Source organism: Saccostrea echinata, unplaced genomic scaffold, assembly GCF_033153115.1.
Source record: "Saccostrea echinata isolate AGI-Se365-2 ecotype Australia unplaced genomic scaffold, CSIRO_AGI_Sech_v1 ptg000033l, whole genome shotgun sequence".
Lineage (NCBI taxonomy): Eukaryota > Metazoa > Mollusca > Bivalvia > Ostreida > Ostreidae > Saccostrea > Saccostrea echinata.
This window is the reverse complement of record NW_026889782.1, coordinates 21,626,424-21,654,266: the sequence shown is the minus strand read 5'-3', so window position 1 is coordinate 21,654,266 and position 27,843 is coordinate 21,626,424. Positions and strand designations below refer to the sequence as shown.

The 27,843-nt window shown below is 33.3% G+C and overlaps 1 protein-coding gene across 1 annotated transcript in view; it reads left to right on the top strand.

Moving 5' to 3' along the window:
* LOC133198263 (uncharacterized) overlaps nucleotides 1-22,258 on the top strand; it is a 30,629-nt gene extending 8,371 nt beyond the window's left edge. Inside the window, exons 3-17 of the mRNA XM_061334382.1 lie at nucleotides 6,774-6,883; nucleotides 12,485-12,672; nucleotides 13,793-13,958; nucleotides 14,650-14,770; nucleotides 15,987-16,125; nucleotides 16,543-16,702; nucleotides 17,315-17,453; nucleotides 17,824-17,971; nucleotides 18,133-18,862; nucleotides 19,492-19,609; nucleotides 19,903-20,037; nucleotides 20,440-20,583; nucleotides 20,672-20,827; nucleotides 21,958-22,128; nucleotides 22,224-22,258. Of these exons, the coding sequence (XP_061190366.1) occupies nucleotides 6,774-6,883; nucleotides 12,485-12,672; nucleotides 13,793-13,958; nucleotides 14,650-14,770; nucleotides 15,987-16,125; nucleotides 16,543-16,702; nucleotides 17,315-17,453; nucleotides 17,824-17,971; nucleotides 18,133-18,862; nucleotides 19,492-19,609; nucleotides 19,903-20,037; nucleotides 20,440-20,583; nucleotides 20,672-20,827; nucleotides 21,958-22,128; nucleotides 22,224-22,258 (2,660 nt within the window). The remainder of the gene's footprint in view (nucleotides 1-6,773; nucleotides 6,884-12,484; nucleotides 12,673-13,792; nucleotides 13,959-14,649; nucleotides 14,771-15,986; nucleotides 16,126-16,542; nucleotides 16,703-17,314; nucleotides 17,454-17,823; nucleotides 17,972-18,132; nucleotides 18,863-19,491; nucleotides 19,610-19,902; nucleotides 20,038-20,439; nucleotides 20,584-20,671; nucleotides 20,828-21,957; nucleotides 22,129-22,223) is intronic.
* The last annotated feature ends 5,585 nt before the right edge of the window (nucleotides 22,259-27,843 follow it).

Here is a 27,843-nt window from a genome sequence, read left to right as displayed (position 1 = left end):
TAATCTGAATGATTTTATTAATATGATCAATTTTTTTATGAATCCCCATGATAAAGCTAATATTTTTAAAAACATTTGAATGAATTGAACCCAGATCTGAATCTGCCGACATATTTCATTTGATGCTGCCCGAGATAAGTAGGATGCAGACCTTGTTTTTATTTGGTGAATCTTCAAATAAATAATGTTTATTCGTAAACAGTAATGGCCAGGTAATTTCTGCCGAATAAAAAACAATTTTTTTTTCTAATGTAGCCTTGTTATTATGGTACATATGTAATAACTACTTTTACTAACAATGAAGGAAACAATTTTGACCTTCATAATGTTTTCCTGCATAATCAATATGGATAAAAACAGTTTAATAAGCAGTATGTGAGTTACCATTTTTGAAATAAATTTAAGGTTCAATTGACCTCTAATAAGAAAGGTAACTTTTACTTGGAAAATAATGTTATGTCATTTCTGTCAAATCCCACCACTCAATATGTTTTGGCTGAAATTGATTATTTTTTTTTTAAATATAAAATTGATTTCCTCCTAAACATCTAATAGATACAAAAAATATTTCATGATGATTTTAAGCATACAAAAATATTATCTGTGTTATTACAAATGTACCATTGAATCATGCATGGTTTTTAAATATATTGTCTTTCCCTATATATAAAGGGTTGGTATTTTTTTTATTTGAAATCAGAAAAAAAGAAAACAAATTCCAACTTCTGATTCAATGTGCTATTGACTGAAAACTTTTAAATTCACATACGTACACGTTTTCGTGGTCACTTTCATTTAGCACTTAAAGTATATACATCACTGAATTAAAAAGAATTAATAATGGTGATCAAAACTTTTTCATAACCACCATCATAATTGTGCAGATGATCTATCATTACCTCATTATGTCCAATTTTTTGGAAGTCCCAAGCACTTTAAGCATTTTACCCTCAGTATTTGGACATCAAGAATATATTTTTTTTTGTTTTGCACGAGCCCATCGAGTTTGAGGCACTGAGGCTTGACAGTATTTGGTACAACCGTCACAAGAATGGATCAAGAAAGAGAAAGGGGAGGATCCAGGGCGTGTGAACCCCACTTTTTGCAGACTGAAAACATAACTTTTATACAGGGTGTTTCATAATATATGTATATTACATTAAATGATTTTGAATCTTTAATATGACAAACACAATAAAAAGATACAGACAAGTGTTTTCATCAACTTGATGCATGTACAAATAAGATTCATTATATACAATTAGAGTACCAACTAAAATATTAAACACTGGACGAAATCTCAAACATTAATGAAAATTAATGAAATTTCTTAATGATGTCATTTTTGTTACGTTGACTTTAAAAACGTCAAAAGCCCACATTAATGTTCTTAATTATCTCCACTATAACACATACAAAAAGTTGCTTTTCGAAATTTCTATAACCTTGTCACACATTTTTGCTTCGATTTTTGGCTCCAGTCTTTGGCACCTTTTTTCAGCTCTTCCAAGTCTTCTTTATTAAATATTTTGGATATTCAACGTGTCGGCTTGAGTATCACTGAAGAGACATGATTTGTCAAAATGCGCATCTGGTGCATCAAAATTGGTACATATATGATTTACACTCCTCATTTGAAGGTTTGTTTCTTTTGATCTCATTCAGTATCTATGGTCTAGGATTGTAGACCCCCACAGAAAAAAGTCTAAAGATTGAGATTGGCGAATGCAGAGATCATACTCTTTTCTTGGGGTATTGTATTATTTAAAATTTGTAGGCTGATAACTTCATATCATATTTTGAAGTTCTATATACGATGAAACTGCTATTATTTCCAGCATCAATTTCTGAAAACATCCGTCTGACACTTTTCTCAGGAGTATGCTAAACTATCTAAGAGTCTCCACTTCACCAATTAAATCTTCACGATCGGTTCTTGAAGTTCGAAGGCTTTCTGGAGTACCGAGTTATTTATCGCATACTGCCCGTCCCTGTCCTTTAACCTTGTTACTAGCCTTCTGATAAGCATCCTAAAATGCTTCGGATCCATTCTTTTGGAATATTACCTTCACCAACTTCTGAATAAATATTGGCGATATGTATTTAAAAAAAAAACGGCTTTACAATTCAGTAATAAGTTGATAAACTAATTCCATTTCGAAAAATATTTAAATTATGACATCGGCGTTTATGTCACAATTAATCATTGTATTATCATGATTTCCTTGACTTTTTCACGTGGAATTCAAATGCAGAATTTGATTTTAAGAAATGATATGTAGTTTGTAATAGAAATATGATAGATAATAAAATATTTAGATTTAAAAATGTAACATATATAATGAAACACCCTGTATCAGCAAAAGAGTTCATAAACATGATGAAAATATTTTTAAAAAACTGTCCCAGGTCTCTGTAAGATGTTAGGTACATATATCATGACAGGGTCAATCTCATTCTGGACTCCAGCCTAAAATAACCTTTAATACCTCAACCACTGAAGTTTGAGGAAGGTAGAGTCCCGAATGACATTGGGCCGATCATGCGTTTTGTTCATATAAATCTTTGATTATGAAAGTGAGAGGTCACACCAAGCTGAACAACTGGTACAATCCTCTGTAAACCAGTGTTAATTTATTTTGAAGAGCTTTTTATCTGGCAAACTTCTTCTCCCCCTCTGACTACTGGTTTGCACTCAGCCTACGGGGAAAGGCCGTTTTTACCCAACTTGTATAAATACAACAGAGAAGACACAACTCGTCTTGACCATTCCTTTATTAATTTTGAACAATCCATCATTATAATTAACAACTTCATACGGTATAATAAATATTATAAGAAACATTATAAAATATATTATCCTGTAAATAAAATGAGCCATCTGAAACTTTAACCTTTTCTGTTAAAAATATGCGCAAGTGTACAAAAGTTTCTTACCTGTATAAATGCAAAAGAGAAGACACAACTCGTCTTGACCATTCAAAGACAAGGTCCCTCTCTCCTGCATTTATACAATCCGTACTTGTTAGATCTGCCCTATCCATATTTGTTATTTTATCAAAATTTTCAACTACAACCATCAATTTTACTTGCATTACTGTACCTTTCAATCCTTTTTACTTTTTATATGCACTTTAAAATTCCTATATTTGCCATGACCAAAAAGGATCTTGCGATAATCAAGTTACAACACACTCATGTAAACAAATACCCTAACCACATTTCACCGGTGAGAAGTTCAACCACCTGTGTCCAGCATCCATTTTTATTTTTATCTTATGCGATAGAAAAACATCCCCGCATGTACTGTGTTTCCCCTCAAAACAATAATATCTGTCATAGTCTATTTTTTTTATGTAGATTTTCTTATGATACATATGTTAGGAGCATTTAAATGAGTTGGGTTCTGTAAAAAGTTTGTTATATTAAATAATTTGTAAGATCCCACTCTCCTATTCATCCCCGTTGTAGATTCCTGGATTCACTTTAAGTAAAATATTAAATATCAGTCTGAAAATTATTTATTTATTTCAAAAACTTCTTATTTCTGTAGGCACTGTAATCACAGAATACTTTTGATAATGTTTATTGGGTAATTATTTATGTCCGATTCAGAAATGAGAAGACATTGTTTAAATAACGATTTTAAGCAAACATGTCAAAGATGATCCTACATTACACATTACACTACATTACTACATTCCACTTTTCCCTATCACACTGACACTTAAGGAGTATTACAAATTGCTGTCCTTTAAAAAAGGACTGCAATACGTGGACCATATGCATGTGTTACTAAACGAAATTAAAGAAATCTCTAGATTTAGTAATCATACAAAAGTGTAATTAAATTATTTTTTTTTTACATGTATCTTGTAATTTTCATCGTTATTAAAGTCTGCTTAATTAGGCTGTAATGATTAAAAAAATCATGAACTTGAAATGATATGAATATGAAATGTTGATCTAGGTATCTATCATAATTGTAATCTGTAATGTGGCCTTTAAAATTAACAACAGAATTAAAAGAGGCGTGCATGTAACGTAATGGTTGAGTTTTAACTCCATTGGCGAATTCAGGGAGGGAGGTGTTTCCGGACGTTGGAACCCCCTTTATTTTTGCAGAAAGAGGAAAAGTGAAAGAGAATGTTTTTTTTTTCTGTAATATGGATATTTTTACGTCTAGTATTTTCAATAAAATAAGTACTTCAATCTCTGCCCTTTCTGCTCTCTAGATAAGAGTTTTTCTTATTGCTCTCCTCCGTGTACCTCCACAACCTCGGCCCCGTGCCTCGACCACCCACACGTAACATGAAAATCTTCGGAAGATTCCGGCGAACGTACGGCTATGCCATTTTTGGACCATCTTCTGAAGTAACTAACTTTAAGAAGTATGCATAAAAAGTCATGAAAGGGAGTATGCATAAGAGAATATTTTTCTCCTTATATTATGGGGATGTTTTAATCAATGAAGAGAAATTTTCAAAATGTCCTCGTAGTATATGGGGGAGGTGGGCTCACTTTTTCTACAAAAAATAATCTTTTGTTATAATTTTAATATCTAAGTTTTGATTTGCATTGGGAGCTCCCCCGCACACTTTGTTAATTGGTTTGAAGGTTAAAAATATGGAGAATCACACATTTTTAAAAAATCAAAATGTACCGAAAAATTAGACGAGCCCCCCCCCCCCCCCTCCCCGAAATAGGATTTTAGAGTGTGGTGCACATGTTGTTATTTTCATTTTATTTATATATTCATTTATTTTTTTTGCTTGTCAACTCTTTTTGGAGGTTGCCCCCCCCCCTCCCCTTTTTGAAAATCGTTGCTACAGGCTTGAATTTAAGTGCCTGCGGCATGACCTAGAACTCCCCCCCCCTCTTTTTTTTCAAAAACTGCTGGATCCGACCCTGTACTCGAGCACTAAAGGGTCTCGAGTTATCTAAAGCGATGCTAGGTTATCGATAAATCGATCAATTTAAATACACAAAAAAGATTAATTTTGTGTATTTGTTTCTCTGTCTCTTTTCAAATAACGGAATGGTTAATATACAACACCTGCAATCGTAACTTCTCGGCAAAACAACGTGGCTATTTGGTCTTGCAAGTACAGATGTGTGCACTGTTTCCTAGTGACGCTTATAAACTGGTTACGTATTTGCTACGGACATGAAGAACTATACACCAGTTTTATAACATGTGCAGTTTAAAAGTCGAATATCTTGAATATGGGGTAACCCATATCTATTTTTGTTACAACGACCGTCAATGCACCCATAGACGAATTCATTGATTACTCTGAAAATGTGGCACAGGTTAACCTTTCGTTAAGATCTGCTTGTTTTGAGTGATAGCACTTTCATAGCAAAATTGTTAAATTTTATCCCCGATTGGCCTATAATTTTATGATAAACGTGATGACTTTAACTTTTCAATCGTCAACTTCCCTTACTTATGCAGCAATATACCTTCATCACCTGCATACGGGGTATATATCTCTCAGTTGATTCGATACGCAAGAGCATGCTATATGTATGTACAATTTCTAAAACGAGGTAAATTATTGACAAATAAGTTGATAAAACAAGAATATCAGCTGTCTCGTTTAAAGTCATCATTTCGTAAGTTCTATGGTCGATACAATGACCTTGTCAGCAAATACAATTTATCATTGAGTCAAATACTGACTGACGTTTTTCATACTAATTGTTAGGCCATTATTTACACACTGAATTGCCGACGGATTTTTCCGTTATTTCCCGATCATGACAAGGAGCACACGGCGGGTGTGACCGGTCGGCAGGGGATGCTCACTCCTCCATGGCACCTGATCCCACCTCTGATGTTTGGAGGTCCGTGTTTGCTCTGCTCCTATTTCGTATTGTATAATGGACTTTTGAGCTTGAATACTGTTCGTTATCTCCATATATTTCATCATTTAAAAAATCGGGCTATTTCGATACATGAAACCCATAACAGCTGGGACTAAACATCTGTACTAGATTTATACGGAAGATATTCTGTACTAGATTTATACGGAAGATATTCTAACATTGGAAAGATAGATGGTACACGTGTAGCACAGATCTGTAGTATGCAGAATTTTTTTTTGATGTTTCTCCCTTTCCCCCACATGGATAAACGTTGCTACAGGCCTTTATCAAGCTATATTTGGATTGCTGCCTATCAAGCTATATTTGGATTGCTGCCTATCAAATTATTTTGCGAACCTTTATGCACAAAACTAATCCCGGTAAACATGGTAAAGACTATCTTAAAGTTTTAAAACTTAGTAGTTGAATGAAGTTTTAAATTCAACATGTTCAAGCTGCTAAGCTATCAATATATTAAGTTCTTCCTACTTATTTAAAATGCTTGTACCATAGAATTTAGTTTGTGTATAAGGATATATGTTTAAAAGAGAAATTCGGATTTTGGTTACGCCAAAGAATACATAAATACGATGTGCAGATTTTAGTGCGAGGTTTGCCAATGATTGGCATATTCTAATTCGAAGAGGGCGAATTTTTCTAAGGCAGGTTGTCTTAGAGGCGAACTCTCTAGCATTCTCGCACATGCGTAGCCTGACGTAAGCCCATGGCATCCGGTTTAACCCCGCTTATATATTTTCTGCTTGGACATCAGGGTCCACGCAATAAACTCACAAAAGGCTTTATTTGCATGCATGTTTTTTACGCTTAAATACGATAGTCAGAAACATAAGCACAAGTTGGACAATATCTGGTATTCCTGCCTCCATCTTTGTGGTTTTCAGTCCCAGGAAACCGCGTACTCACAACTGCCATCCAGAACAACCAGTATGTGCGGAGCATTGACTCCAATGGCGACCGCCTCTTTTTCAATCGCGTCCAGAGAATGGACACGGTAAGTGACGTTTTATTTCCTTGTATTCGGAACACATAGTGGGCAGAGTATTGTATTTTAATTTTACAGTCTATGGAACGAGACTAACAACAGGTTCCATGAGGGATAATATACAATTCCACAGAATGGACTTCAATCTCAGCTATGTTTCGAACCAAAATGGAAAATTCGCTATTAGTAGCCTCTTAATATTTATTATTTTAAAAAAATCTTGTTACTAAGTAACTGTATACATGTAGCAAAAGTAATATAGATATCCATAATTGATAGATCTGTGCCTTACTCAGTACCATTTATATCGCATGTATCAGCTCTCTGTCACGTGACTGGTATAAAAATAGAATTGTTAAGCTGAATGTAGAAAATGGGGCTAGTGCAAGGGCATACGCATGCTTTTTGAGAAAAAAGAATACACATTAAGAAATGTTTACATTGTCTCCTCAAAAAGTGCTGGCAGCTAGTTTGTGCTGTTTGGGATGTACTTGTAATTTTGTCGAAAATGCGTAAAGTAGCTAAAAATTCCTACTTCGCTTAAATTCTTAAATGAATAAATACTAAAATTGTCGCCCGCGTGGCGCAGTGGTTAGAGCGTTCGCTCTAGAGTCGCGGAGTAAAGAGTTGATCCTTACGTCGCGGGTTCGAATCCCGCTGTGGGACGTGGAGACTGGTCCTTCGAATGAGACCGTATAAACCGAGGTCCCGTGTCGCAGTAGGAACTGGCACGAAAAAGATCCCTCACTGCTTAATGGCCCTGAGTGCCGAGTATAGGTCAAATAATCTCCGTGAAAAAAAATGGCAAAGATTTACTGCATATGGTAAGTGGAATTTTTAGTGAATGAGACGCAAACTTAGCGATTTATCACAAAATTTTTAGTTGATTTAAGTTCAGAAACAAGGCCATGACAATTGATAAGGAATAAACTGTGTGCAATATTCAATTTTAGAGATCGATATTGAAAACCTCGCTATTTATGCCAAAATTAAATCTTGTCAAAAATTCTGCTTATACAGCAAATATAATTATAAACATGAATTTATCTCTACAAGAGATATTTCTCTTTCCGTATGGACTATGAACCTAGAAAAAAATTGTTGAGAATTGATCTGTAAGCTTGGGTGAATCCAACATATATATATATATATATATATATATATATATATATATATATATATATATATATATATATATATATATATATATATATATATATATATATATATATATATATATGGTGGGGAGAGGGGCTTAGTTCACACTTACACAAAGAAATTAAAATTTTTTGATTCTGAAAGTTTTTTTGACATGGTAAAAGATAAAGTGTAAACTTGCTCAAATCTGCAAAAAAAATCCCCCGAACACCCCCCTTTCGGGTGCAAACCTGGCCTCAAGACCATAAATTGAGAAAAGACTTAAGTCAAAATTTCAAATCTATATAACTTTCTAAATAATTTTGATTATAAAATAAAAATTTTCATCATATGTTTGAATTTAATTGTTATGCAAAACTGCAAATTCTTAAGCTAATACAATACATGAAACTTAAGATATTAAAAATCAATTTGATTGATTGAAGTCTGTTCTCATTTTATGGCCTTGGGGCCTGCACATTTTAAGTAATCCGTAAATTTTAACGAAAAGGCTTTAACTCGCGCCTGTCTTTGACTCAAAGAGGGTGTTGCAGTTCTTTTGTTATTTTTCCTAAAGTTGTAGCAGTATAAAAGAAAAATTTTAAGTGACAGAAAATGGTCTTAATTTTTTTCAGATACAACGGTATATACAGCACAATGTAGAACAATATTTAGAGACTGCATATCGACTTCCAATTTGCCATTAAATGAAGTTTAAATTAGTCACATAGCAAAATAAGTCAAGTTTTCTGTTTTTCAAATAGGGAATCCCCATTGTTCTGAAAAATTTCCTCCTTGAAACAGAATGAATTTGATTTACGCATAAAGAGATTTTTCTTCAAAATTGCCATTTCCGATTTTTGTTTCAAAGAGGCATATTTTTTTTTAAATCGCAAAATTCGAATAAAAATTATTATCCATCCGAAATGCAAAATGTGCACATAAAATGGCACACGATATTTTACTGTCGGAGCTGGTCTAGTAGTAAATTGTGTGGAATCTTTGCGAAGATTCTTTTACCTGAGAATGGGTTCCAAACCTGGAATGACTGGTATATATATATATATATATATATATATATATATATATATATATATATATATATATATATATATATATATATATATATATATATATCTTATAGAATAGAAGTACAATGTAACATCTCTCTTGATAGACAAAGAGAGAGGGAGAGAATGTCAGAAAATTAATGGGTACTATTTTAAATGCATGCAGAATTAAATTGTTTTCCTTGATATTGTGATCTAAAACTAATAAGACATATATTTAATGTTATTATTTAGTGGTGATGTCTCAAAAAAAAAAAAAATAAAGTGCTATCATTTCTATCATTTTAAATAATTTAATTTTTTCATACGCATTTCGTTTCATTATTGTTCTGTTAATTAATGGCTCAGATTTGACTTGAAACAACTAAATAGAAATGACTCAATGGAATTTCTCGGATATTGCATTAACAGTGTGCTTATTGGACACATTTTTATATATTGAAAAAAAAAATTAACACACGCTGTCTACAGTACATCTTTTAAAATGATGTGCGAGGCGCACTTGCCATTAATTGTGCTTTTTATCATTCTTTCTTTTCTCGTGCAATATGGCGACAGTGACCATAGCTGTGAAAAAAAGTTTACTTACAAGTCGCCAGTCTATGTTTGGAAAAAACTATGCACGAAATAAACGTAAAATGTGCAGTGTTTTGTAATAACAAGCTGGACATACCGGTCGTATAAATAAAGTCATCTACGTAGCATTATCTATATTTAGAGATAACTCTTCATCCGTCGTGGGTATTTAAATATCCTTCTCAATTTAGGGAATAATTAAGAGTTTCTGCAACACCATCTTTCACATTTCAATGACTTTAATGGTGATGGACATTTTTCATATCTAGTTTTAGTATGCATTGAGTTAAACATACGTTGCAGGTGCCAGGAGGTGAAAGCATTCTCATTGAGGACAAATTTGAATTGAAATATTAAGAAAATTTTCAATATCTAATTGTTAAAAGGGAATTTCATTTCAGAAATAGGACAGTAGTATCATTTTATTATTATTTTATTTAAATATTTTCACCATTCACTAGTGCAAAAAATTTTGATGAACAAATTATATTAAATTAATTCTACATCATCTTTCTAAGAATCATTGAGTTTCTGTTGATTATTTTTTTTCAGTTTACTTTTTGACCCTATTTAGGCAAATTAAGTCTCGTTGTTATCATGGTAATTTTCATAGATAAGTGTGTAAATTGCTTTTTCGGTTAAAAAATATATTCAGCTTTTCATTGATTTTTAGCTCACCTCGACGAAGTCGAGATGAGCTTATGCTATACCCCCGGCGTTGGCGTCGGCGTTAGCGTCGGCGTCCAGGTTAAAGGTTTAGGAGCAAGTCCATTCCCAAGTATCTATAAGCCCTACCTGGACCATACTTGCATGGATGATGAATCTGGGGATGGACACTACCACACTTGCTTCGGATGCTGGATCTGACCTAGATTTTCCGGATGAATGACCAGTTTAATGTTTTTGGAGCAGGTCCATTCCCAAGTAACTATAAGCCCTACCTGAACCAAACTTGCATGAATGATGAATCTAGGGATGGACACTACCACACTTGCTTGGGATGCTAAATCTGACCTAGATTTTACAGATGAGTGACCAGGTTAAAGTTTTAGGAGCAGGTCCATTCCCAAGTAACTATAAGCCTTACCTGGACCAAACTTGCATGGATGATGCATTTAGGGATGCACACTACCACACTTGATTTGTATGCTGGTTCTGACCTAGATTTTCCAGATGAGTGACCAGGTTAAAGTTTTAGGAGCAGGTCCTTTCCTAAGTAACTGTATGCCCTACCTGGACCAAACTTGCATGGATGATGAATCTAGGGATGGACACTACCACACTTGCTTCGGATGCTGGATCTGACCTAGATTTTACAGATGAGTGACCAGGTTAAAGGTTTTGAAGAAGGTCCATTCCCAAGTAACTATAAGCCTTACCTGGACCAAACTTGTATGGATGATGAATCTAGGGATGGACACTACCACACATGCTTCCGATGCTGAATCTGACCCTGATTTTCCAAGTGAGTGACCAGGTTAAAGTTTTAGAGCAGGTCCATTCCCAAGTAACTATAGGCCCTAAATGGACCAAACTTGCATGGATGATGAATCTAGGGATGGACACTACCACACTTGCTTGGGATGCTGAATTTGACCTAGATTTTCCAGATGAGTGACCAGGTTTATGTTTTTGGAGCAGGTCTATTCCCAAGTAACTATAAACCCTACCTGGACCAAACTTACATGGATGTTGCATCTAGGGATGGACACTACCACACTTGCTTCGGATGCTGGATATGACCTAGATTTTCCAGATGAGTAAATTTTAGCCATATTTTAATCAAATTAGCATGGATGATGTATCTTAGGATGGACACTTTCAGACATGTTTTGGATTCTGAATCTGACCTGCATTTTCCGGATGAGTGACCAGGGTAATGTTTTTGGAGTAGCTATATAATATTATGGCATGTTATTATTAAACTTGCATGGATGGTGCATCTAAGGATGAAAACTTCCAGACTTACTTTGGATGTTGGAACTGACCAAAATTTTCTTGATTAGTAAACAGGTTAAAAGCTTTTTGAGCAATTTTCTGTGCGGATTACTTTTCAAGTAACTATAAGTCCTTCTTAAACCAAACTTGTATGGATATTGATCTTGGGATGAACACTAACTAGAAAAAAATATGATGTGAGATTTGTCTTACTTATAGATAACCTTCGTTGATATGAGCCTCGTAGTCTTTGATTACCTATGTTTTAAAAATTTTATTCTTATGTCTTAATAATTATTGCACATTTCTGTACCTGGAAATTTTAATTTCAAAAAGATTTTTTAAAAAAAAAGACAATATTTTTTTCCTATGGTCGAATTGTGATACAAACACTATTAAATTAACTCTACAACATGAAATGTATGGAGATTACGGAAAGTATTTAAACTCAAAAGTCAATTAAACAGTAAAAATTTTAGAGCAGAACAAACACGGACCTCTAAAAAATCAAAGGTTGGATCAGGTGCCATGAGGAGTGAGTATCATCTTTGTAAGAAACATTGAATTTCTATTTATTACATTTTTTTTAGTTCACTTTTTAAACCTGTTAAGGCAAATTAGTTCTGGTTGTTATCATGGTAATTTTCTTAGATAAGTGTGTAAATAGCTTTTTTTGGTGAAGAAATATTCAGCCTTTCATTATTTTTTCCTTTTATTTTTATCATATTGTTTCTTGCAGATACTGAAATATCGTGAATAAAAGATGCCGCGTATAATAGTTACTTTACAATACTATAAAGTTATTTAAAATTTAAAAAAAATAGAATATTCCTTTCATCAAAAGGTGGGCTGATAAAAGATTTGATTCTTTTTACCTGTTTACTTTCAGACTTCAGCAGGCACGTTTGGACCAATTAAGTATTATGTTAATGGCGTGGAGATTTCGGAGGGAACAAATCGAGATATATCAGCTACCAATGGGATTGTTCATGGTCTGAAAGGAGTCATGCGGAAAACAAGTAAAAAAACAGCATATGGGTGGATTCAAGATCCAGAAGATGCTACACAGAGATTTATGTATGTAATTATGGTAATTAATTCTTGTTACAGAGCAAAGTGTACTGTTAATTACTTTGCTTTTCCTTAATTACATGAACAAGTTTGCACAAAATTTTTTTTCTCATGTTTATTTTTTTTATAAGCAGCAACATGAGCAATATTCATCATTTGTGAAAAATTTATCATTTTGCAATACCAAATACTCTGTTTATTTTAACCAGCTTTTCTCATTGCATTTGGCATGGACTTCAACATTTGAAAATTTATGTAAACATGTAAGAAAGATATCATAGTGTGTTTAATGAGTTTGTGTCATTCGATTAGTAATTCATCTAATAAAACAATTATTACTGTTTTCAGTAAGTTCGATGACTTGGCAAACCTCATTGTGCAGTATAAACATCACCTTGGCTAAATCATTGTATTGACCTCAAAACAGCAATAATTCTTAAGTGTATAATGTATGCACTTTAGCATATCAATATGCACTGTCCTTTGTCGAATCCTATACAGCTGTAAAACAGTTTTTATTCACTCGTGAGAAATATCATCAGATCTTGTAATTGCCTTTTAATAATGACTACACGTGTATATTCGTCTCCAAACTAATTATTGCTTATTTGTGTGGAATTCCTATTAGTATAATTGAAATATGGAGATTCAAGCTCAAAGTCCATTAAAACAATACAGATCGGACGTAGAGCAAACACGGACCTTCAAAAACATCAGAGGTGGAATAAGGTGCCATGGGGGAGTGAGCATCCCCTGCCAACCGGTCATATAAAAAATAAAAGGCTTTACATAAACTGAAATGACAAATTGTGATTTAAATTTCTGAATCGTTATACTGTGGAATCATTGGATTTTGTGGCTGCTAAATATTTGTGGAATTAGTGTGTACCCCGCATACAAGAATTCACATCCTCAATGAATTAATAATTTGGGTTTTAAGAGTCATCTTCTCTTTTGTAGATATGAATGAATGCACAAAATCACAACCCCTTTCGAACCTGATAAATTTAAGTAATCTACCAAAAATTGGCCCCCACGAATTTTAATGATTCGACAGTTGTTAATTTACTAAAGATGAGTTTGATTTCATTGACAGACTGGTAATTTTTATTAATTGAAATTGCAGGAGATTCATAGATTTGATGAGCTACCTAATTGTGTTGGACAACATCAATGATATTTCATCACCAGACAAGATTACCACCTTATTTGTTCCCAATGACAATGCAATGCAAAAGATTCCTACCACTCAGATAGACAGACTTAAGAATGATCCCACAGAATTACAGCGGGTAAATATAAACGTATTAGAACCAACATAATTACAACGGGTATATATCAAGTTTTCAGGACCCACAGAACTACAACGGATATTTTTAACTTATCTCATAATACAGAATTACAACGGGTAATATTAACTAATTGGATCCTACATATAATTACAGACTCTGAGTTAACATACACTTATTAGATAATCATATCACAGAATTTCAATGATGAAATAAACACTTAATTATCAGACAATTTCGCTGAATAGCATTGGGTAAATATACCAGTGTACATCACATTATCCTACAGAATTACAGCAGGTAAATATACACTTATCAGGCAGTGCTAAAGAATTGATGAGTAAATAATAATCAAATAATTTTATATTATTAGACAATCCCAAGGACTAACAGTATGTAAATATACACTTATCAGATATTCTCCCAGGAAGACATTAGGTGAAATACTAGTCAGACAATCCTACAGACTTACGGTGGATAAATACACACTTTACAGACCTTACAGGATATTTTAATTCCAAGGCTTATCCCACCCTAACCACCCTTTGTTGCAATAAGATTGGCGCCTAGTATGTTGTTCTAATTTGAAACATTTTTTGTTAAAAAGCTGCATTAAAGAGTGAGACTCCTTGCAAAACACAAATGATTTAATTTAAAACTACATGTATTTTTTCTTCTTTTTCTTTAAATTTAGATTCTTCAAGCCCATTATGTTCCTAATAGAGCTATTTTCACAAACTGTATTTCTCACAATGAAGGTGTTACTAATGCCAAAGGTCAACCATTGACCTTCAGGAAGCCATCAGGTTACAATGGTAAGTTAGTTTGCAAGGATGCAAGGCTGTTGCTTGGGACATATGTCATATGAGGTGTTTGACTTCTCTATGCCAGAATTCTTTAGGTCTTGATATCAAGGGCCTAGAAGCCTTTACCAATTGGCAAAAAAATTGCTAAAAATTGGAAGAAAAAAAATATGCCTAAATATTGGGTGGAAAAAACAAAAGCAGTGCATTAAGATAGAGCTTTTTTACTGAGGAATCATTAAAATTCATGGGGGTCAATTTTCGGTGGATTTTGTGATGTAAAATGTTCGTGGGGATGTAATTCGTGTATTCTTTTATACACTGTATCTTCAAAAGGAAATATGACTTTGTAAATTAAAGATTATTAAATCATGGAGGATGCTAATTAATGGAAGAGAGGTACCCACGAATTAAATCCAATGATTTTACAGTAAATAAGTAGAGGTCAAAATATTAGGTTCTTAATAAATTTGGGAATACAAATTTGAATGTATTGGACATGTTTCATGAACAAAAAAGGCTACCCTGCTTGAATTTTTTTCATTGTTGAAGCAAAAATTAGGAAAATGCCCGAATTTTAGCAAAAAATGGAAACGGATCTTTTTTTCAGCACCCTACAGACCTTAATAAAACCCTCCATGCATGTATTATCTCATCCCTTTTGCATAACCATGCATAATAAACAAATGATATGCATATTTTAGCTGTGGATAACTGAAATAAACATTTAAATTCAGCAAAAATTGAGCATACGTTTACATGAACAATGTCACTCTTTCAATTCAATGTAATTCTCTTTGTAATTCAATTTGGAAGACATTTTAGATCAAGATACACTATTAAATGTAAAAAAGTTTGTTTTGTCAATTTGTGAAATTACATTCAATTTTACAAAGAATAGAACTCATTTAAATCAACTTCTAACTCAGCATATTTTTCTGATCATGAGAACGGAGCACTATTAACAACATTACAGCATCAAAACCATAACATCTTCACAGCTTCTGGAAAAATGTTTCTGTCAACATTTCAACAAAGTTTTTGGCACCCTATCCAGCAGCCATTCATAAAAAGCTAGCATCTCTTTACCACTTCACATCTACATGTAATGATTGTTCGAATAGGAGAAGTTATTTGGTCAGTGTTTTTTTTTATTTGTATTATTATCTTCATTATTTTTTTTTGATAACAGTAATAATACTTGAAATGGTTTACTTCCTGATTTCAGTATATGTCAATAGTGATGGGGTGAGTGCGGCCATTATTGAGGGAAATATCACGGTGTCTAACGGAGTGGTGCACGTGGTCGATCAGCTGCTGGGATTTGTTTACAATAACGTTCGTGAACAGATTCAACGAGAGGGAACGTATGTAGAATTTCTCTCGTAGGTCCTTGTATAAAGCTAATTGGGTTTAAGTAATGAAATGGGAGTTCTTTTCTTCTAGAAACTCATTTTTTTCTGAATTTCTATAAATCGTTCATTTCATTGAAATGATATCCCATTCCGACTTCTTTTGAAATAGATGTACAATCACACTTTATCATTCCATAATTAAAACAAGAAGTAGTGATAAATAACTGGTAGTTTGCTTTATTAATTACATTAATTTCATCAAATTAAACATGTTCACTGTAACCATGTTTTGAGTGATACTAAATGTCACATTATATATCTAAATTCATTCAAATTTTGTTTAGGTTTTGAATCATTTAATATTAATTTTAGGTTTTGAATCATTTAATATTTATTTTATGTTTTGTATCATTTAATATTTATTTTAAGGAAATTTGAACAGCTGATAAATCTCGGCACAGAAAACGTCAGGAATTCCTTGGTGCAGCCCTCAGGGGTAACTGTCTTCGTGCCTCTGGACGCCGCCTTCCAGAAAATCGCCAACATCCGCTGGGCCAACCTGAAGAGTAACCAGACTTTAGTGGATATGGTAACTATCTCAATAATGGAGATTATACTAGAAATCTACTACTACTTGTATAGGCAAAAAAAAAAAAAAAAAAAAAAAAGAAAAAAAAAAAAGAAAAAAAAAAAAAGAAAAAGAAAATACAACTGAATTTTGATATTTGAACACGGATATCTGGAATACCATGAATATGTTGAAATGATTTGGAAGTCCCAGCAACTTATTCTTTAAGTAGTTTACGCTGGATAATTCGAATCGAAGTTTTTTCTCTGCCCCATTGAATTCAAGATAACAAGGTTTGACTATATCTATAGATTTTTGGTGCTGCCATAGTAGGCAGATCCAATTTTTTAGCTCTACTGGTCAGAGACCAGAAGGGAATTAGATTGTCTTTCAAGCATGTTGTTGATCCATGGTCAAATACCAGCATTGCTCCATTCCTGGGTTGTAGGCACTGTGGCTACGATAGTGTACACAGAGCTGTCACAAGAACAATATGCTGTTCTAGGGCTATGTATGATAACAGCCAGTAATTCAAGTAGTGCGTTTTTTTAGATCTTAAGATATGTGATTATTAGTTAGGCTTAATGCTATGATCTTTAACCCAGCTGGAGAAAATCTGTTTTTTTTTTTCAGGTGCTTCGTCTGCATATTCTAGTACCCAACAACCCAATTATTATCTCCTCCTTGCCAGCGATGAGCGGATATGAGAGTCGTCAATACAGGCAAACCATGTATAACAATGAGATGGTCACCATTTATAATGAAAGAAATGGTAAATAATTACATGTTGTTTTAATTTGACTTTCATCAGATCTACAAAAGTTTGGACAAATTTTTAACAAGCTGGTCTCCCTCCTCCCTTTATAAAAAAAAGTATTGGTGTCAAAACTGAAAGATAATTTATACATGTATGATAAAAAATTAAAAAAAAATGATTTTGAAGACATGAAAGCATCCATGCTTATCCATTCTGCACCTTAAATCTCAAAAAAATTATTTTTTTGGCAAATGTGTTTAACAAATGTTTATGTAGAAGATTCAAGAAGGAGAAAACGTTGAATTCACAAAACACTCATTTATTATTAATTATGATATCTTTTAAAAGTTGCATAGAGTGATGGCTTATCTATTTCTATTTTTAGAAACCTGGGTACAGGGTGGTAACGTGAAGGCTCGCGTGATCAGACCGGACATAACGACCGTAAACGGCATGATCCATATCATTGACTCTGTACTGGGAATACCCTATCTGGATCTTCCAATGCTAATCTGCCATGACGTTTGGCTATTGTAGGTGTAGATAGGTCATGAACAATGAAGTTAAATAATCATTACATGCCTGAGATGGATTGACAAAAATATAAAATCTCAATGACCTCTTGTCATTTTTTATGCAACATGGTTATGTGTCAGAACATTACGTTGTAGTACTTTTTCGTGTTTCATTATAGGCGTACATATGACTACATGAGGAGAGTGGGACTAAAGAACTACCTTACGGACCGTAGATTTACAGCAGACACGTGCAGCTTCGAAATTTATGGCTATCCTCCAAATTATGGATCAACCGTGCTCACTAACCAGGGAACCACCTGCCCTACTTACTGTAGTCAGGCCCAATATCAGAACCAGTACCCCTGTAACACAGCACAGTGTCAGACAAATACTGGTTCCACCACGTGTCCCACTTATTGTGCCCAGGCGAATTACCAGAACCAATATCCATGTAATACTGCTGTGTGTGCCAATACCAACACTGGAGGGGGAACAACCTGTCCAACCTATTGTTCACAGTCTCAGTTTGCAAATCAGTATCCGTGTAACTCGGTCATTTGTACGTCTGGGTCTAACTGTCCCCCCTACTGTTCACAGCCCCAGTACGCAAACTCCCAGCAATGCCTGAGTTGTAAAGGGGGATTAGCGAGCCAGTGTCAGTATATTAGCTACTGCAGTGACCCAAACAATGCCAACAAAAGTCCGTGCAACATGTATCCATGCAACATGCTAAATAGTTTGAACACAGGGTTGAAGGGTTCGTCAAATTATGATATGGGGTACTGCGGATCGACCACTGTGGCGTGTGAATTCACAGTCTTTGTTCCTAATTCCAGTGCTATTGAATATTTTTCAGTGTCGCTTAATGGCAACAAAATTATGAGAGACACTCCAAGATTTCAATATGTAAGTGAAAAAATTGTAGTAAAAAAATATCTATGCAAGTTATCAATAAAAAATTCTTCTTTCAACCAACAATTTTCAAGAATACATAATTTAAATAATTGAATACATGTTTGCTTGTTTATTTATTGTTTAACGTCCCTCTGGAGAGTTTTCAATGCACTAATATGGAGACGCCACACTTGCCGGTGGAGAGCTGCAATTTTGACCTATACTCGGCACTCAGGGCCATTGAGCAGTGAGGGATCCTTTTCATGCCAGCACTTACTGCGACACGGGACCTCTGTTTATATGGTCTCATCCGAAGGACCGGTCCTCACGTGCCACAGTGAGATTCGAACCCGCGAAGTAAGGAGCAACTCCTTACTTCGCTACTCTAGAGCGAACGCTCTAACCACTGCGCCACCCGGGCGACTAACAATTGTATATAAAGACACACAAAAAACTTCTAAATATGCTCTTTAATGTCATGCATTTTGCAATTTGAATTCTTAGAAGCACTTTTATAAATATCTCTTACATTATTAATGGTAATTTCTCCTTATAACGTGACAGAAATTAACGTGTATAAAAGTGTTTTATTTAATAATTCTAGAATGTAGAAATTTAGACTGTATAACTTTTATTTTTAGTTGTTTAAACGGCTCATTGTTCCTAGAAGAATCTATATAGAAAAAATGGGAAACGGAATCCACCAGATGAGAATGTTAAACGGGGAGACGATTAATCTTACAAAAACAAATGACAGAGGTAATAATCCAGGAGAACCTTGTTATCTCAAATTTAGTAGTCTCACTAAAACAAATGACAGACTTAATTATACAGCCAAATCTCGTTTTCGCACACCAAAACATATACGTAAGTCTTTTTATTGTCGAAGGAGTTTTCTTATGAAAACAAAATCTTTATAAGAGAGTTCTTAATAACTGGAATTTACTGTATTTGCTTCTTTCACTTTACTGCTCTGTGTTATATTCTCTATAGGGATATCAGCCAAAAAAATATATTAAAAAAGACAAACTGACATTTTTATCTATTTTTAGATGTGAGGATATACTTTGGAGGAGCATCAGCGAATGTTATTCACATGGATGAGGGGGCAACTAATGGGGTCATGCATATCATTGACCAGTTGTTATTTGTTCAGGAAGATCTTACAAGAAACATAACATCATCGAGTAATCCTGAGAAATTTCAAGAGATTCTGGGATAATATTGATAAATCATGAAAACAAAACAAGACAAAGATATGAAAGTTTACGTATACAATTTATAGTGATATGCTATCAGAAAATATAACACACACACACACACACCCCCACACCCACACCCACACACACACATATATATATATATATATATATATATATATATATATATATATATATATATATATATATATATATATATATATATATATATATATGATTTGTTGTATTTCTATTGCAATACGTATTTTACCGTTTACTCAGAATTTACTCCAGTTATATTATTTCTGATTATTCCAATCAATTTGTTTTTGCATCTTTTTTTTTTTTTATCTTTCTAGCAAGTTATAATGGAAATTCACATCATTACAGATGATACCTTTTTGTCTTGGGGAGAATGGACTTCTTGTAGTGTTACTTGTGGAAACGGTTCCCAACAAAGGCATAGGGAGTGTGGCGGATCCTGTTCTGGTTCGTCATCCGAATCAAGGACCTGTTATCCACGCTCATGTCCAGGTAAAATGAAAAAAAAAAAAAACATTACGTTGATAAGGCTTAATAGAATTATAGCTTGTTTATATCGGTTAGCCCATTTGTTTTCTAGTGAATGGTTTATGGAGTTCTTGGGGTAGCTACAGCCCCTGTGATAAAACGTGTACGCACGGCTGGAAAGTCAGATTCAGGAATTGCAGCAATCCTCAACCGGCACACGGTGGTCTTTCTTGCATCGGTGATTCATTGGAAGCTGTACGGTGTCCTGGTATAAATATACAGTTTTATAAAAGAATATAAAAATACTTAGTAGACGTATTCTTTATCAAGCTAGGTTTTGATTTCAAGTTGCAAAAAAAAAATCTAATCTTGTATATAATACGGCATTTCTGTCACAATCAATTGCATGTGCAAAAATGATAAACACACTTGAGTACATTTTTTACATACATGAATTAATTGTATCCTTCGCTATCTTGAAAATGCTGGGAATAAGCCTATATAACGCAAGAATTTCAAATATAAGCTATATGTGAAAGTATTTTCCTACCTATATCGATTTCTTTTAAGAAATAAGATGTAACACAGACAAAACCCGAGCAAGATTAATAAATTATAGAGCTTATTCATGCAGAATATTTTCTGCTAATCCTAGTTAATCATTTAAGCTTGACTATTATATACACGATTTACAAATTCTGACAATTTACGGACGTGTATTGGAGAGAATCTCGCATTTTACATAATAATAATAACAATAATTTATATGGGATTTGAGAAAGGAATCACTATATAATTACAAATATTAACCATCATCGCAGCATATTCAACCTTCAAAACATATTTCTAATTTTTAACATGCAACAAGTTAAGAGGAATGGAACATTTATGACATATTTTCAAACAAACTATGTTGAAAGAGGCCATGGTACATCCATGACTATAGTACCTAAATTTGTACATGTAGTTGATGGACAATGTTCAGCATGGTCAAGGTCTGAAAAGTGTAGTAGAAGTTGTAGAGCAGGGGTTCAGATAAGGATAAGACACTGTTTTAATCCTGCTCCTGGATACGGTGGTAACAACTGTTCTGGAAGGTCTATTGAGAGCAGACCATGCAGCCCCGGGAATCGTCCAAGTTTTCTCTTTTTGCTCCCTTCGTTTTACTTGTCATTGTTCCACGTAAACCAAGATGTATTTTTAGTATTTTTTTCCTATCAAATTTCCGTAGTTTTCCATCCTTATATGTCTTTCTTGTGGTTTATATTTTTTCTTTTCGTTATTTCTTTCTTTATTGGCTTCCATAATACTGTATTTTAAAATAATAGCTTTAAATATTTTCAGACAAATCGTTCGTTTTTGAACATCATAATACAAATGAATGAACACCAATTGTAGTCAATGGTAATTGGGGTCATTGGGGTCACTTCCGGCCATGTGACATGTCATGCGGTGGGGGGATTCATATCCGAATGAGAAGATGTGACGACCCGCCTCCTTCTGATGGAGGGCTTCAATGTCCTGGTCAATCAATCCAAACCGAGGCATGCAACACTCAGTCATGTCCAGGTACAGTATAAATGAATCCTGCGCAATGGGAAATTTTCTGTACATTTTAAATCCTTTTTTTTCTTGTTTCAATTATTTTCTTTGCATTATTTCAGATACCAGTCAATCAATTGATAGTGTGATCGGATAATATGTACCCGAGTATTGTAACATATTATATAATGAAAAGGATATTCCCTTCAATTCTTTTTCTTTTAGGCAACAGATATTATATCTACTTTCTGATGATACAAATTTATCGAAAGGACTTTAAATCCTTAAACGAGGTTAGATATTTTACAAAGGTCCGTGCTGTGTCTCCATAGTGTGTTTCTACTTTTAGGAGAAAATCAAGTATTGAATCTCTAAATATCCCCTATGCCCAACGTGGGCGCCATTGTCACAGCCTTGTATAGATATAAAGTTAACATAAAACACAACACGCCCGCTAGCGCTTGGTTCGATAATCGTATATTCTACGTTTATGGAATGAAATTTATACAGATCAAATAGATATTTAGTAAGAATTACAAAAATGGTCTTGTCAGAAGAAATGCTTATGTGGAATTTGAAAGCCATAGCTCCAACCGATCAAAAATTACGGGCAAGGTTAAAGTTCTTTTGCGAACAAACACGCAGACTAACGGGCAGGGCAAAAACTATACACCTAAAAATTTTCGACTAAGAGTTTATAAGATCTACTTGCCTACTTTTTTGTTTTACCTTTTAACGTAATGCAGTTCGAAAATAATAAAAAAGAAATTCTCAATCTTTACCAAAAATAAATTATTTAAAGCCGTGTGTCTATTTTGCATTTTCACCATTGCTAAGTGCATAAATACGTGCATGATTCTAAAAGATGGTTTAAAAGACCAATACTTCTTTTACCTTACAAATCAATTGCTTCATATGTTCGAAGAATTATAAAAAATGCAACTCTTAAGTGAAAAATGGAGATAACAACAATAATCAAGCTTAAAAGTTCTATATACAATAGTATACAAATCTGGAGCAACCCTAACTTACATTTGTAGTGGGTACTCCCGGCAATGATGGTAAACACAGCTGTAACTTGCACGTTTGTTAAGGTGACTTCATCATGGCCAATTGAAACAATGATAGATGGTAGATAAATGGATAATATGGAATGTATAGAAAAGTCCTTAAATATATAAATTGCGTCATAAAAATATGCACAAAAGGTATATGAATAATCTGATATTCCTATCATAAAGATATAACAAATTATCTCTCTTCCCTTTTACAATGAATTATTATATGTTTCAATTTTATTCGATATGATAACATGAAGTATGTTATATAAAAGGAAGTTAACTCTTAACAAATCATATGGGTTATTTAATTTATTTAATTTATGGAATTGAACTTTCTCCAAATGCAATAACATGTATATATATTCTTTACTTATTGTATTACCTCTGTACAATAATAAAATAATCATGGTTTGTTCTTTACTAATACCTTTCTCATAACCAATAGACATTTAAATTAGTTTAGTTACTAAAATATTCACATCAAAATATTTCTAAGTATATATGAAATATATGGAGATAACGATCAGTGTTCAAGCTCAAAAGTCCATTAAACAATACAAAATAGGAGCAGAGCAAACACGGACCTCCAAAGCATCAGAGGTGGGATCAGGTGCCATGGAGAAGTGAACATCCCCTGCCGACCGGTCTCACCCGCCATGTGCTCCTTGTCATGATCGGAAAATAACGGTAAAATCCGTCGACAATTCAGTTTGTAAATAATGGCCTAACAATTAGTATAAAAAACGTCAGTCAGCATTTGACTCAATGATAAATTGTATTTGCTGATAAGGTCATTGTATCGACCATAGAACTTACGAAATGATGACTTTAAACGAGACTACTGATATTCTTGTTTCATCAACTTGTTTGTTAATAATTTACCTCGTTTTGGAAATTGTACCTTCGTAGAGCATGAGCTTGCGTATCGAATCAACTGAGAGATATAAACCCCGTATGCAGGTGATATATACAAATTGATTTACTGCAATAATCCATCAGATTTATCTATATCTGAATAGACAGAATAATTGAATAGTAATTTCAAAGTAAAATATTGTTTTCCACCTTTTTAACATAGATTATGGAAAGTAATTATATCTTAAAGCATTAAAAGGTAAAACTTACCTTTTAGGGAACTGTCTATTTCCAAATATTATATATAATTAAGTCAGCAGCAATATGTCTTCTCCATTTTAAATCTAAATCTAAATCTTGAGCTAAAACTGAATAAAACTCAGTACCCCACAATGACCAAACTTTAAACCAATGAAATCTATCCATTTCAAATTCTGACCATAGATGTATGTGTGGTCATGTAAAAGTACAAGTGTGGATCCAAAAGGTGTAAAGCTATGTCTCTAAATACCCAATCATGTTAGTAAAGAATGAACAGAATGAAACTTTAATAGAAATCTTATCATTTATGCATATATGACATGTTTAATAGTTTATTTAGTTTATCAAGTTGATATTTTATATTTATTTTTTATCATTTAAAATCATTTAACTTTTATTATTTTAATAAAAGTACCTCTACTAGACATTTTCCATAAGATCCGTGGAGTTCAATAACAGATTCCGTGGAATTCCAAGGAAAACTGTTCCAGGGAATTCCGAGGAATTCTCGAGAGTATTGGGACGGAACTTTTTGTGAATTCTATGGACTTTCAAATCTAGCCTGGAAAATAGCGGAACAATGCCATTATAGAAATTCGCGGAAATAGCTGGAAATCTGTGGTTTTCCATGATATTTGGAAATTTATGGAATTCCAAGAAATTCCACTGAAATCCCAGAAAATACAATGAAAAACTGGAATACTTAAAATAGTTAGGGCCAAATAATTATAAAAAAACTTGACTAAATCATAATTTTTCATAAAACAAATCCATATTTTAAAAAAAAAAAATAAAAAATCATTGTTTGCTTTACAATGTGTTTTGGGACAAATATTGCAGACACATTTATACAGTATGTACAATGTAAGAAAATTTTTAAAAGTATTCTCAATGAACATATTTTACATCAAATGTTATTTTAAAAAAAATGCACTAAAAATATCGTTATTGGAGGATGACCTTGGTAAAATTAATGATAATCATGTTATAATATACATGTATGTAGTAAAATTTAAGTCTGCATAAGAAACTGAAATCAAATGACTTTTCATTTTATTTGTCAACATATCCTTACACCCACAGAAAATCCTTTGTACCTCGCGTAATCTCAAGCATCCGACATTTCTTGATAATAAAACTAAACAGATTTTAAAACAATATTAATTATGACCTTTAGCTTCATTAAATAACCTTGGGAAAGGTCACTGAAACCTCAACAGGGTATACGTGCAACATTTATATACAGTTACAATGAATTTCAGGTAGTCCATGTACATTTATTGTACACAGTTAATGACTAGAGTGACACAAATATCTACTACACAAGTATATTTGGAAGATCCCATAAAATCAACACATGCTATTTTTCCCCCATTATGCCCAAAGATCTTATTTATGGAAGGTCCTAAACTTCTGAAGTGTTGGCTACGCAGTCACAGTTAAGGCTGCAATAAGGAGGCGGGGCCTAATTTATACGGGAAATGCTTACTATGACATCACACAAAATTATAAGTTCTTCAAATTACCACAAAATGAAATGATTTGCTATTTTTAACTTATGAATAGCTTTAAACTACATCAATACTAACTAGTGCATGCATTATTGTCGTTGGTTAAATCACACACAGCAATATATAAACAATTCACTGATCGCAATGCACTTGTCAATGTGATGTCATATCGGAAAATTTGACGCAGTTTGATTGCAGTGAAAGGCGGATCAAGTTATATTTCATACAATGAAAAATGCATTTTGTAATTAAATAAAATATAAATTGTAGATATATAAGAGGCCATTAATTTGGAGGCGATGTCTGTTTTATGATTTTACTCATATACTTCCCGTACATTCCCTAGACAAGCGATACTGTCGTATATTTTTATGCAGATTCATTGAAGGGTAATAGAAGGGTAGTAATAAATCGATATATTGCAAGGGCATACCCTCAATGAATTATGACAAGCTTTTACACATAAACTCAAGAAGTATGAAAATATTTGAAAAGTGCTGCGAACCTGTTGAAATCTTGCAAATGAATTAATTATATCTATATTTAATGTACTTGACCAGCAAAATATTCAAAATACGGTCTAACAAATGTAATTTTAGCAACTAGATAGTAGAATCTATATAGGTTCCCAGCACTTTTCACAAACTACAAAGAGTGTTGAAAATAATTATATGTTAAACTTAAATTTTTAACTTGGTTATGCCCTTGCAATATTAGAATTTATAGATGACCTCAATACTTTAGGTATATTTGCTAAAATCACGTGACTGCCACATCACGTGACAAGTCTTAATAAGAAATCTAATCGTCCTCAACATTTAGTTTTCAACCACATTGCATTTGTCAGATAATAGTAAAGTCCTAAAAAGAAATGCCCATCCTTGTAAAGAATGTATTTTCTATCTAAAAAATTAGCCGATATTTCCATTTGGCACCTGAACTGTGCTGCGTAGAATCACTTCCTCACTGATATCCCATGAAATTCACTACTAATAAATCAATAACAGATGGTTCTGAAAAAAAATGTTACCGAAAGAAAAGCCTTGTCTCAGGGAATATCAGTATGAAATATGAAAGCCCTAGCAAAAAAAAAAAAAAAAAAATGAATAGTTATGGCAAAGGTTAAAGTTTTTTGAAAAGTAAGTTAAATGTCATGGTCAAGTGGTCAAAATCAAAAGTGTCTTGTCACAAGTAATACACTTGTGAAATATGAAAGCTCTATAACCAACCATTCAGAAGTTATGTACAAGGTTAAATTTTTCAAAAGTAGGTCAAACTCTAAGGTCAAAGGGTCATTATTGTTGATATTGTCATAAGGAATACACATGTGAAATGTGAAAGCCTTTCACCAACCATTCAAAAGTTATGGAGAAGGTTTTTTTTTTCAAAAAAAAGGTCAAACTCCATGGTCTAGGTCAAAGGATCATAATTATTCGTATCCAAGGGAAAGTCTTGTTACAAGGGATACACATGTGAAATAGGAAAGCCCTATCACCAACATTTCAAAAGTTATGGACAAGGTTGAAGTTTTTAAAAGTGGATCATAATCAAAGGTCAAGGTCAAAATGTCAAAATTATTGATATCCAGTGGAAGGTCTTGTCACAAGGAATACACCTATGAAGTATGAAAGCCAAACTTGAGTCCCCTTCACTCAAAGGTGCTTTGTAACAACTGACAAGTTTGGTTGAATTTAACCCCTCTCATTCATGAAAAGAAGTCAAAAATTTAAAATGTGAAAAGTTTACAGACGTACTTAAGTTCTGGGTGTAGTAAATCTGAAGATTGAGACAACTGGCTCTTATCTATCAATAGGAATCTAGGGGAGAAACACAGTGCAAGTAGTACCTAATACCCAGTCCCCATCTCTAGATGAAAGAGAAAATATAAGTAATATGTGATATACCCTCAGATATAGCTGTCCAATCATTAACTCAGACAGAGTAAAAGGAAAACCTATATATCCCTTGTAAGAACCTGATCATACACGTTACATAGGAAATATCTTTGAAACCTTCTTCTCAAGAACAACTTAGCCATTAATAGTCATTTATAT